Source organism: Triticum urartu, chromosome 3A (genome assembly GCF_056163025.1).
Source record: "Triticum urartu cultivar PI428250 chromosome 3A, HENAU_Tu73, whole genome shotgun sequence".
Taxonomy (NCBI): domain Eukaryota; kingdom Viridiplantae; phylum Streptophyta; class Magnoliopsida; order Poales; family Poaceae; genus Triticum; species Triticum urartu.
Window position 1 is genome coordinate 729424416 of NC_141875.1, and position 11440 is coordinate 729435855.

At 46.4% G+C, this 11440-nt stretch overlaps 1 protein-coding gene across 1 annotated transcript; it reads left to right on the plus strand.

Moving 5' to 3' along the window:
• Positions 1–7609: 7609 nt before the first annotated feature.
• Positions 7610–10726, plus strand: LOC147982311 (uncharacterized). The gene is made up of 4 exons (XM_087516269.1): positions 7610–7863; positions 9954–10241; positions 10346–10514; positions 10691–10726. The coding sequence occupies exons 1-4, from the start codon at positions 7610–7612 to the stop codon at positions 10724–10726; spliced, it is 747 nt and encodes a 248-aa protein (XP_087372395.1).
• Positions 10727–11440: the final 714 nt, after the last annotated feature.

An 11440-nucleotide genomic window follows, 5' to 3' on the forward strand; every position in this document is an offset into this window, starting at 1 on the left:
CACGATCGCGTGGCCGAAAACCGCACCTCATTTGGACTCTCCTAACTCCACTTATGCCTATATATACCCCCTCCATTTTCGGATCTCGTCTTCCCCCTCCAAACCCTAGTCTAAAAAAAAACAGATCCACGCCGACGGACGTGTCCGCCTCGGCCGGACAACGTCCGCCGCCTCCGCCCGCACCAACCGTCCGCCGCCACGTGTCCCTCGCGGGACCGCTTCGCCGCCGCCGCCGCGAGGCCCGCCGAGCCCGACGCGGGCCCCCGCGGCCCAGTCCTCCCTCCGCCGCCTCCTCGCCCGCAAGCCGCCCGCGCCCGCGCCGTCTTCTCCGCGGCCGGTGGCCGGGCCACCTCGCCGCGCCGCCGTTGCTTCTGCCGGCAAGGGCGCCGCCGCCCCGAAGCTCCGCCCGGCCGCGCCGCGCCTCGGAAGCCGCACCGCCGCCCGGGCCTCGTCCTCTCCACCGGCCGGCCAAGTCCCTCTCCTCCCTCGATGCCGGCGAGCTCAAAGTCTGGCCGTGAACAGTAACTCCGGCGACCTCGATCCGCGTGCCCGATCTGGATCTGGATCTAGATACAAAATATCTCGTTGACTTTCGTCCCTAACCCTAGTTTTTTATGCATACTTTGACCGCCCATAACTTTGCATCCGTAGCTCCGATTTGGGCATATTATATATCAAAATGTTCGTCTCGACGAGCACATCATTTCATTCCATTGCATAATTTTCATTTGAGTTCATCTTGATGCCCAAAATTCTGTTAGAAGGAGGCTTCGTGAGTTAATTGTCAGATCTGCTAGTTCATCTTATACTTTTGTCATTTTTGCCATGATTATTGTGTGCATGCTATGCCTGTGAGTCCTTCATATGTTTTGTTAAGCATTTTTTCTTCTTTCCAGGGGTGCAACCCATGCATTTTTAGGATGTGTGTGGTGACTTGTGCAAGCTCGCAAAGAGAGGCACCCGGGAAATCTGTTTTCAGGGACTTAGTTGTTTTCACTGTCTGGGATATTTTAGTTCATAATGCTATATGTTCAGCTTGTTTCCTAGTGATCCGTGCCTCTTTTAAGGATGATCAGTAAAGGAGTTTTGTTAATCATGTTGTGCTCTATCCATCCATGTCTTTGTTTGCAATTATGGAGCACCATAGCTTGAGTCAATCGAGCTCTACTTTTGCTTCATGGTGAATCTGGGCAGATCGTCAACTCGTTTGCGATTTTGCCGGCGTTGTTGTAGTTGATCCGTGCATGCTATGCCATTGTTCTTGCCATGTCTAGCTTATATTTTGTGCCTTCTTAATGGGTGTATGCCTTCCTTGCCATGACTTGCACCGTGGTAAGTGCATCGAGCTCGTTTACATGCCTTCGTGAGTTATATTTCAGCATGTCTCAGTTTTCACTAAGTCTGAAAACTGATTGTGTTTTAGCTATGTTCGTGTGCCCGTTAATATATTTTGTGAACCCTTTTGGCCCCAGGTCACTTTGGGTCTTTTGTTAAGCTTGTAGAGTAGCTCCATGCCATGTTCTTACTTGTCATGTTCAGGTCATTTATCATGTTGTTTTGCTGCTCCGAAGAGGGCTTCGTGATCTGAAATTTCAGACTAGTGTTAATTTCACTAAGTCTGGAATCTGTTTTGCATTTGCGTTTTTTGTCATGCTTGTTTGAACCTCATAATGGATGAATTGGCCGTGGCTCAGTGCTAGTCTTTTGTTAAGCATCTTGTGTGCATCCCTGCCATGTATTTTGTTGTCTTGTTTGGTGGCTGTAGCATGTTCATTTCGTTGCATTTAGATGCCTACTTGCTGTAAATCGCAGACCGGTGTCATTCGTAAAACGCTTGCCATTTCCAAACCGTAACTCCGATTCCAATGATCTTTATATCGTTTTCAAGCGATTTCATCCCTTCTATACAGTGGCACCCTTGGAATTCCAAGTTGAGGCCAGGTTCATGCATTTCCTGTCATATCTTACATTTTTCATCCCGCATCGCATCCCGCATAGCATATCATCATTTCATCTTATTGCTTGGTCTTGCACGTGGTTGATTGTATCCTTGTTGCTTGTTTGTCTTGTTGGGTAGAGCCGGGAGACGAGTTCGCTACTGAGGAGCCCGTTGAGTCTGCTTGTGAGGATCCAGTCAACTCTGACAACTGTGCAGGCAAGATGATCATACCCCCGAGATCACTACTATCTTTGCTATGCTAGTTTGCTCGCTCTTGCTATGCCAATGCTACGATGCCTACCTTTTGCTTGTCAGCCTCCCAATTGCCATGTCAAACCTCTAACCCACCTTGTCCTAGCAAACCGTTGATTGTCTATGTTACCGCTTTGCTCAGCCCCTCTTATAGCGCTGCTAGTTGCAGGTGAAGTTTGGAGGCCGTTCCTTGTTGGAACATCATTTATTTTTCTTGTTGGGGATATCATTATATTGCTATGTTATCTTAATGCATCTATATACTTGGTGAAGGGTGGAAGGCTCGGCCTTTCGCCTAGTGTTTTGTTCCACTCTTACCGCCCTAGTTTCCGTCATATCGGTGTTATGTTCCCGGATTTTGCGTTCCTTACGCGGTTGGGTTATAATGGGAACCCCTTGATAGTTCGCCTTGATTAAAGCTTTTCCAGCAATGCCCAAACTTGGTTTTACCATTTTCCACCTAGCCTTTTCTTTCCCTTGGGTTCTACAGACTCAAGGGTCATCTTATTTTACCCCCCCGGGCCAGTGCTCCTCTGAGTGTTGGTCCAAACTAGAGCCCCTTGCAGTGCCACCTCGGGGAAACTCGAGGGCTGGTTTTAGTTGTACGGATTGCTTATCTGAGTGTGCCCTGAGAAAGAGATATGTGCAGCTCCTATCGGGATTTGTCGGCACATTCGGGCGGTGTTGCTGGTCTTGTTTTAACCTGTCGAATTGTCTTGTTGTACCGGGTTGCCGAGTCTGATCGGTGTGTCTCGGGTGGAGGTCTATTCCTTCGTTGACCGTGAGAGCTTGTCATGGGCTAAGTTGGGACTCCCCTGCAGGGATTGAACTTTCGAAAGCCGTGCCCGCGGTTATGGGCAGATGGGAATTTGTTAATGTCCGGTTGTAGATAACTTGAACCTTAATTAATTAAAAATGAATCAACCGTGTGAGTTACCGTGATGGCCTCTTCTCGGCGGAGTCCGGGAAGTGGACACGGTGTTGGAGTAATGTTTGCGCAGGTTGCTCTTCTAGATTCTCGCTCGCGCTTTGCCTCCTCTTCTCGCTCTCTTTTGCGTATAAGATAGCCACCACATATGCTAGTCGCTTGCTGCAGCTCCACATATATCTGCCTTATCCATTCCTATAAGCTTAAATAGTTTTGATCGCGAGGGTGCGAGATTGCTGAGTCCCTGTGGCTCACAGATACTATAATTTCAGATGCAGGACCAGGTGATTTCGCTCCAGGTGACGAGTACGAGCTTAAGTGGGAGTTCGACGAGGACTCTCAGCGTTATTATGTTTCCTTTCCCGATGATCAGTAGTGGTGCCTAGTTGGGGTTTGATTCAGGGCCTTGTCGCATGTTGGGTTCTTTTCCATTTTGGCGCCGTAGTCGGGCCATGAGTGTTTGATTGATGGATGTTATTTATGTACTCTGATGTGACGTGCGAGTGTAAGCTGACTATGTATCTCCCCCTTTTATTATGTATTACATGGGATGTTGTAATGATTGCCTGACTTGCGACATTGCTTTCAATGCGGTTATGTCTCTAAGTCGTGCCTCGACACATGGGAGCTATAGCCGCATCGAGGGCGTTATACTTGCAAAGTGGTGCATTCGTTAATGCCGATTTCAGGGACTTAGCAATTCCACTAAGTCCTTGATCTGTTTATTTCATTATGCCATATGTTCATGTTGTTTCCTAGTGATCCGTGCCTCTTTTGAGGATGATCAGTAAGGATGATTTGTTAATCTTGTAGTGCTCTATCCATCCATGTCTTTGTTGGTAATTGTGGATCACCCTAACTTGAGTCAATCGAGCTCTACTTTTGCTATTTCGTGGATCTGGGCAGATTGTCTACTTGTTAGCGATTTTGCCGAGGATGTTGTAGTTGATCCGTGCATGCTATGTTATTGTTCTTGCCATGTCTAGCTTGTATAATGTGTTTTCTTGATGGGTGTATGCTTAGATTGTCATGCCTTGCTCTATAGTGAGTGCATCGAGCTCGTTAACATGCCTACTTGATATCTGTTTCAGCATGCTCCAGTTTTCACTAAGTCTGAGAACTGATTATGTTTTTGCCATGTTCACATGCTTGCAATTGTATTTTCTGATTCCTTTTGGCTCAAGGTCACTAAGGGACTTTTGTTAAGCTCTTTGAGTAGTTACATTCCATGCTTTACTTTGCCATGTTCAGGTCCTGTAGCATGTAGTTTTGTTGCTCCAAAGAGTGCTATCTGATCTGAAATTCCAGACAAGTGTTAATTTCACTAAGTCTGAGATCTGTTTGCCAAATGCATTTTTGCCATGCTTGTTTGAACCCGTTAATAGATGAATTGGCCGTAGCTCAGTGCTAGTCTTTTGTTAAGCACCATGAGTGGATCCCTGTCATGTATTTTGTTGTCATGTTTGAGTGCTGTAGCATGTTCATCTTGTTGCATTTAGATGGCTACTTGCTGTTTATCGCAGACCGGTGCCATATTTGAATTGCTTGCCATTTCCAAACCGTAACTCCGATTCCGGTGATCTTTATATAGTTTTCAAGCGATTTCACCTCACCTTTCCAGTGGCACACTTGGATTTCCAAGTTGAGTCCAGGTTCATTTATTCCCTTGCAAATCATGCATATGCATCGCATACCGCATCCCACATATCATACCATGTTCATGTGTTGGTTGTTTACTATGTTGTGTGCTTCCTTTGCGGTGTTTGCTTCTTCGGGTTGGTTCCGGTAACGTCACGTTTGTGAGGACCCGTTCGTCTACTTCTGTTTGTCTTCTTCATGGACTCGTTCTTCTTCCTTGCGGGATTTCAAGCAAGATGATCATACCCTCGAAATCACTACTATCTTTGCTTTGCTAGATGCTCGCTCTTTTGCTATGCCTATGCTGCGATACCGACCACTTGCTTATCATGCCTCCCATATTGTTAAACCAAGCCTCTAACCCACCTTATCCTAGCAAACCGTTGTTTGGCTATGTTACCGCTTTGCTCAGCCTCTATTATAGCGTTGTTAGTTGCAGGTGAAGATTGAAGCTTGTTCCATGTTGGAACATGGATATTTTGTTGGGATATCACGATATATCTTATTTGATTAATGCATCTATATACTTGGTAAAGGGTGGAAGGCTCGGCCTTATGCCTGGTGTTTTGTTCCATTCTTGCCGCCCTAGTTTCAGTCATATCGGTGTTATGTTCCCGGATTTTGCGTTCCTTACGCGGTTGGGTTATAATGGGAACCCCTTGACAGTTCGCTTTGAATAAAACTCCTCCAGCAAGGCCCAACCTTGGTTTTACCATTCGCCACCTAGCCTCTTTTTCCCTTGGGTTAGGCCAGCCCAAGGGTCATCTTTATTTTAACCCCCCCGGGCCAGTGCTTGTCTAAGTGTTGGTCCGAAATGGGCAGCCTGCGGGGCCACCTCGGAGAAACTTGAGGGCTGGTTTTACTCGTAGCTTGACCTATCCGGTGTTGCCCTGAGAACGAGATATGTGCAGCTCCCATCAGGATGTCGGCACATCGAGCGGCTTTGCTGGACTTGTTTTACCATTGTCGAGGATGTCTTGTAGAACCGGGATACCGAGTCTGATTGGAATGTCTCGGGAGGAGGTCAATTCCTTCGTTGACCGTGAGAGCTTGTCATGGGCTAAGTTGGGACACCCCTGCAGGGATTTGAACTTTCGAAAGCCGTGCCCTCGGTTATGGGCAGATGGGAATTTGTTAATGTCCGGTTGTAGAAAACCTGAAGTTGACCTTAATTAAAAGGCATCAACCGCGTGTGTAACCGTGATGGTCTCTTTCCGGCGGTGTCCGGGAAGTGAACACGGTGTTGAAGTTATGCTTGACGTAGGTTGTTTTAGGATCACTTCTTGATCATACTTTCTCGAACGTGCTTTGCCTTCTCTTCTCGCTCTCATTTGCGTATGTTAGCCACCATATATGCTAGCCGCTTGCTGCAGCTCCACCTCATACCTTTACCTTACCCATAAGCTTAAATAGTCTTGATCGCGAGGGTGCGAGATTGCTGAGTCCCCGTGGCTCACAAATACTTCCAAACCAGCTTGCAGGTGCCGATGAGTCCGTGCAGATGACGCAACCAAGCTCAGGAGGAGCTCGATGAAGATCTTGTCCTTTGTGTTGTTTCGTTCTAGTTGATCAGTAGTGGAGCCCAGTTGGGGTCGATCGGGGACCTTTGTCGCATTTGGGGTTCTTCTTTTATTTTGGTTCCGTAGTCGGACCTTGATTGTATTTGGATGTTGTAATGCTTTATTCATGTAATTGTGTGAAGTGGCGATTGTAAGCTAACTATGTATCTCTTTTCCTTATGTATTACATGGGTTGTGTGAAGATTACCTCACTTGCGACATTGCCTTCAATGCGGTTATGCCTCTAAGTCGTGCTTCGACACGTGGGAGATATAGCCGCATCGAGGGCATTACAATCAGCTTCAAAGTTTATTTTTACTCTCAAGTAGTCAATATCTGAGCATGAACACTCAAACTATTGCAGGGGGAGAATTTCCACAGTAACCCTGGGCTAGTTAACCTATTTGGAATAGAATTCCCTGATTTGAATATCAAGCATTCACAAATGCAGAATACATTGTCTCGAGGTACAATCCCACTTGATTCTCAAACAATCACTAATTCATGAATTGCAGTAGGGTGAACCCAAGATGTCCGGAGCCTCTCTTGTGAATCACAATGCTTACAATGATTTCATGATTGAGATCTCGGGATTTGAAAAAGATGCATCTTTTAAAGGTGTGACTGTAGAAGTTTAGCTAAATAAACAGAATATATCTACTGCAAGTTGATATATAGAAAAGTGGATTTTTGCATAGGTTTTGTATTATATATATATATAGTTAAGTCGGTACTTCCTTTTCTTGCTTTGGAGTGATTGTTTTGCTTGACTCAGCATCCCTATGGTTCTGAGAGGGGCTGGGTGGCTAGATACAGAGGGCCTGGGTGCATGTGCTCTAATATATATTTTCTTTTGGGGAGGGTCACCTGAATGCATTATTAAGAGGTTCACTCTTAACTGCTCTTGTGGAACTAGGCCATCAGGCTACTATATATGTCCGTTAATTTAATCACCGTTGTCTGTGCTAGACGTTCACAGATCTGGATGCCTTTGCTTGCCAAATAAAATATGAACAATAATTATGTTAGGAAGTTACACTAGCTTTGACGATCCGATCATTCATGGAATGTTTTCCGGCATTGCCAACATATTGAGTACTTCAGTTGTAAGTCTGTAAGCAGTTCTCTTTGAAAGAGAAAAATGCATACATGCTTCAGTGAATGGCCACCCCCTTCTATTTTAGTAACACTGCACTTCTTAGTAGTACTTGCTAATCAGTATGGTTATTGGTCTGTAATCTTATTGTTTCTACATTAATTCTTTGTACGTAGGCCGGATCAAGCGCATCGCCGATGCCACGATCGCCGGTCTGCCGCGCTGCTCCTCTCATGTGCGCCCTCGATGCTGACGCCGTCCTATTTTCCGCAGCCACCGCCGTCGGGCTCCGCGTCCACGTGCCCCTTCGAACCTACTGGATGCAATCTCGCATTGCGCTGTCATCCGCACTGTCTGGCACCACCTATGGACACCGAACGACGGATCAAGGTTTAATGACTTTGATCAGGCAAGATACATTCTGCCCGCTCATCTCCCCGTGTTGCCGTTGGTAAGTATGGTGGTATTCTCCATGCTTCTTTTAGTGCTCTCTAAATTCGTTGGGATCCAATTTTGTTCCTGCAAAAGTTGCTTGTGTTCTGTATAGGTGTACAGTTTTCATGTTAACTGGAAAGTACCAAAGTTATCTATCCTAGCTGCATCAAACTACAATTTTCTTGTTTTATTAATAATTTAATATGAGATATACAAGAAAGTGCAGCGGGCATGGCTTGTACTCATGCTTGAGGATATTTGGCTTAGGCTCTTGGACTGTGTCATGGCCACACTGAAGACGGGACACTTGTGGTTATCTTCATGTGTCATTGGTGGTCAGAGAAACCAAACAAAGCTGGAGTGAAAGGTCTATGAGTTTCAATACAGAACAAAGGGTCTATGAGTTTCAATACATTGTCGAAAAATTGTGCCAAACATTAAGGTTGATTTCAGTTCCTTCATCCTTCTAGAGCATAAGAAAAATATGGTGCTTTGCTTGAAAAAATTATGGCTTAATTCTGGAAAGCATTAAGTTTCCATGCATGCTGATACTGATCAATCCATAACTCTAAAAACATGATACCCTCTTTCACATGCTTCATATAAGTTATGCACATGCCATCTCGCTAAGCACTGATAACATGTTTCGTTTAACAGATCATCTAAGATTTGCATAATTGTTTTGAGAATGAGCAGGGCAGCATCGACACCGGCCTCGATCGGTGTCGGGGCAATGGTGAACCAATGAAGAAGCTTAAGGCGGCTCAGGTAGGGTGGCACATGATATTGACATCGACCACGACCAGCGTCGGAGGATGGGTCATTGGGACGGAAGGAGGAAGACAGAGAGGAGGAAGAAAACGATGATCACAAAATTTTAGCACTGATAAAAAACATGCGGTCGATGCATAGTTGCTCTTGTAGTATCTGCTAAAGAAATTCATAAAATATGATATATATTCGTAGGACTTCACTCATGTCACTTAGTCATCAGTTTGATTTATTTTCCTGTATTTTGCCCGTGGCAACGCACGGGCATTGTACTAGTCATGTAGAGTTGTCGTTTGTGTTGTACACTCTATACTTCTGTCGTACAGTAGATTGATCTTGTATTACTTACATCATTTGTTCCTGGCTGTTGTAGTGTCCTTGCCACTTAAACATGCATATATTTTTCAATAAAAGTTAGTAGAATAAATTTTACAGATTTCATTTCTGTAGTCCAATGCATAGACGGAGCTGTTCTTTTTGATTTTGCATCTGACAAAAAAAAACAAATTAGCAACACCAAAAATCTATCTATATCTATCACTACTGGAAACAGAGAATTTGCCATCAGCCAGCTCTTTGCCATCTGCCAGCTGATGGCAAAGAACGTCTTTGCCATCTGCTTATAAAAAACAGATGGCAAAGAACTGACAGACGGCAAAGAACATGATTGCCATCAGCCAATTCTTTGCCATCTGCCAGCAGATGACAAAGAGGTTGGCAAATCCTGTGGCCGTCAGGCGTGTAACAGCGTACCAGCCCCACCTCTTTGCCATCTGCCAGCAGACGGCAAAGATTCTTTGCCATCTGCTGGCAGATGGCAAAGAGATGGGGTTATTTTTTTCCAGGTAAAAAAAACTGTGGGGTTATCCCCTCCCTCTCTCTCCCCACCCATCTAGGTAAAAAAAATGGCCTTCGCATCTAATCCACACACCGAACAGCCCCGTCGATGGCGCTCTAGGCTCGCCCGCCGCCACCCTGTCGCCGGCCCCGTCGCTCCCCCGCCCTGTCGCCGGCCGCGTCACTCCCCCGCCCCGTCGCTGACCCTCCCCCGCCTCGTCGCCGGCCCTCCCCCGCCACCCTGTCGCCGGCCCCGTCGCTCCCCCGCCCTGTCGCCGGACGTGTCGCTCCCCCGCCCCGTCGCCGGCCCTCCCCCAGGGGCGGACCCAGACTGAAAATTACCCGGTGTCCACATAGAAGAACACATCAAAAAACCAATGACCCACACACTAAATCAATGGATTATCCTAAGCAAGTGTAGATTGGACCCGGTGCCAGTGACACCGGCTAGCTGTACGTAGCTACGCCCCTGCCTCCCCCGGCCTAACTGTGGGTCAGGCCGGCCGCTGCCGGCGCCAAGCCCCCGAGAGACGCCACGACCTCCACCGAGCAGGAGCAGCAGCTCGCCTCCTCGTGGCGCGGCGCCCATGAGGAGCCGTCGCCGTCACCATCGGTGTCCTCGACGGAGGCGCAAGATCCCGCGGCGCTGCGCGTGGGGATCATCGGGTTCGGCAACTTCGGGCAGTTCATCGCCAGGGGCATCCAGCGGCAGGGCCACGCCGTGCTGGCCACCTCCAGATCCGACTACTCCGACTACTGCTCCGCCCACGGGATTCGCTTCTTCAGGTGACCAGCCATGCCAACCCACGAACCTATCTTTCTTCGATTCCGGTCGGGATGCAACTGCAAGGGGATCGATCGATCATGCTGTGAAATGCTGACAACAACAGAAGCTTGGAGGCGCTGTGCGAGGAGCAGCCGGACGTGCTGCTGGTTTGCAGCTCCATCCTCTCCACGGAGTCCGTCGTCCGCGCCATCCCCCTAGCCAAGCTCCGCCCCGACACCATCGTCGCCGACGTGCTCTCCGTCAAGCAGTTCCCCCGCAACCTCCTCCTCGAGGTACTTACATCAGCTACAAATCTTCAACCCAAACTGTACTTACCATTGATGATCACACCAGTACCAATACCACTATTTCTTCTCGTGCAACTTGCACGGGCTAGCTATTTTTCCTAAACAACAACAACAAATCATTCAGATGGTTTAGACTGTAAGTAAATGGCAACAATGTTCAGTGTGAATATCAACAAAGTATAGTTAAACCTGAATGAGGCACCCTTTCATTTTTTTTCATGTTGACCAAGTTATTTTTAGATTCTCTATTTTGACATTTGTTGAAAATAAGGTGAGATCCACCTTTTAATTTATTGAAAGGAAAGTGAATGGCCTCTGATGGATTAGTACCCCATTGTAGATAACAAAGGAGTATAGGTCAAAACATCCTTGAAGGAGCTAGCGAAGGTGAGTAGTGGCCATAACATGGCAAAAATGTGTCCTAGTTGGACTGAATACAAACAATCAATGGCCTATAAGACCCTATGATCTCTCAGCTCACCATGTATGCAAAAGGAAAATTAATCCATTAGGTTCATGACATTTCAGCTCATATTTTTTCTTATAAGAGGGATTATACAGGTTAATACCCTATGACTCCCAGCTCGGCATGTATGCAAAAAGAAAATTAATCCATAAGTTTCATGCCATTTCTGCTCATATAGTTTTAGATATAAGAGAGATTCTGGAGTTTAGTAGAACACGGCGTGCACAATTATGTGTTTCCTGTTTTTAGTACTATTTATTTTGATTTTACAGTACATGAGGGAGCATTTAAACTCTTGTGCAAAAACTCCATGCTCGAAAGAAATAACCTATATTGCCTCCATCTGCTAACTTCTGACTGTTCTGATTTAAAATTTATACCAACTCATGTAGCAAAAAAATATAAAAAACCCCGTCACAGAACATAGTTCATGTCAATATCAACA

Bases quoted from the DNA above. Each gene is read 5' to 3' on its own strand.
- LOC147982311 (XM_087516269.1), top strand. From the start codon at position 7,610: ATGCCACGATCGCCGGTCTGCCGCGCTGCTCCTCTCATGTGCGCCCTC. The intron at 7,864-9,953 runs GTAAGTATGGTG...ACTGTGGGTCAG, and splicing joins ATCTCCCCGTGTTGCCGTTG to GCCGGCCGCTGCCGGCGCCA. The intron at 10,242-10,345 runs GTGACCAGCCAT...TGACAACAACAG, and splicing joins CACGGGATTCGCTTCTTCAG to AAGCTTGGAGGCGCTGTGCG.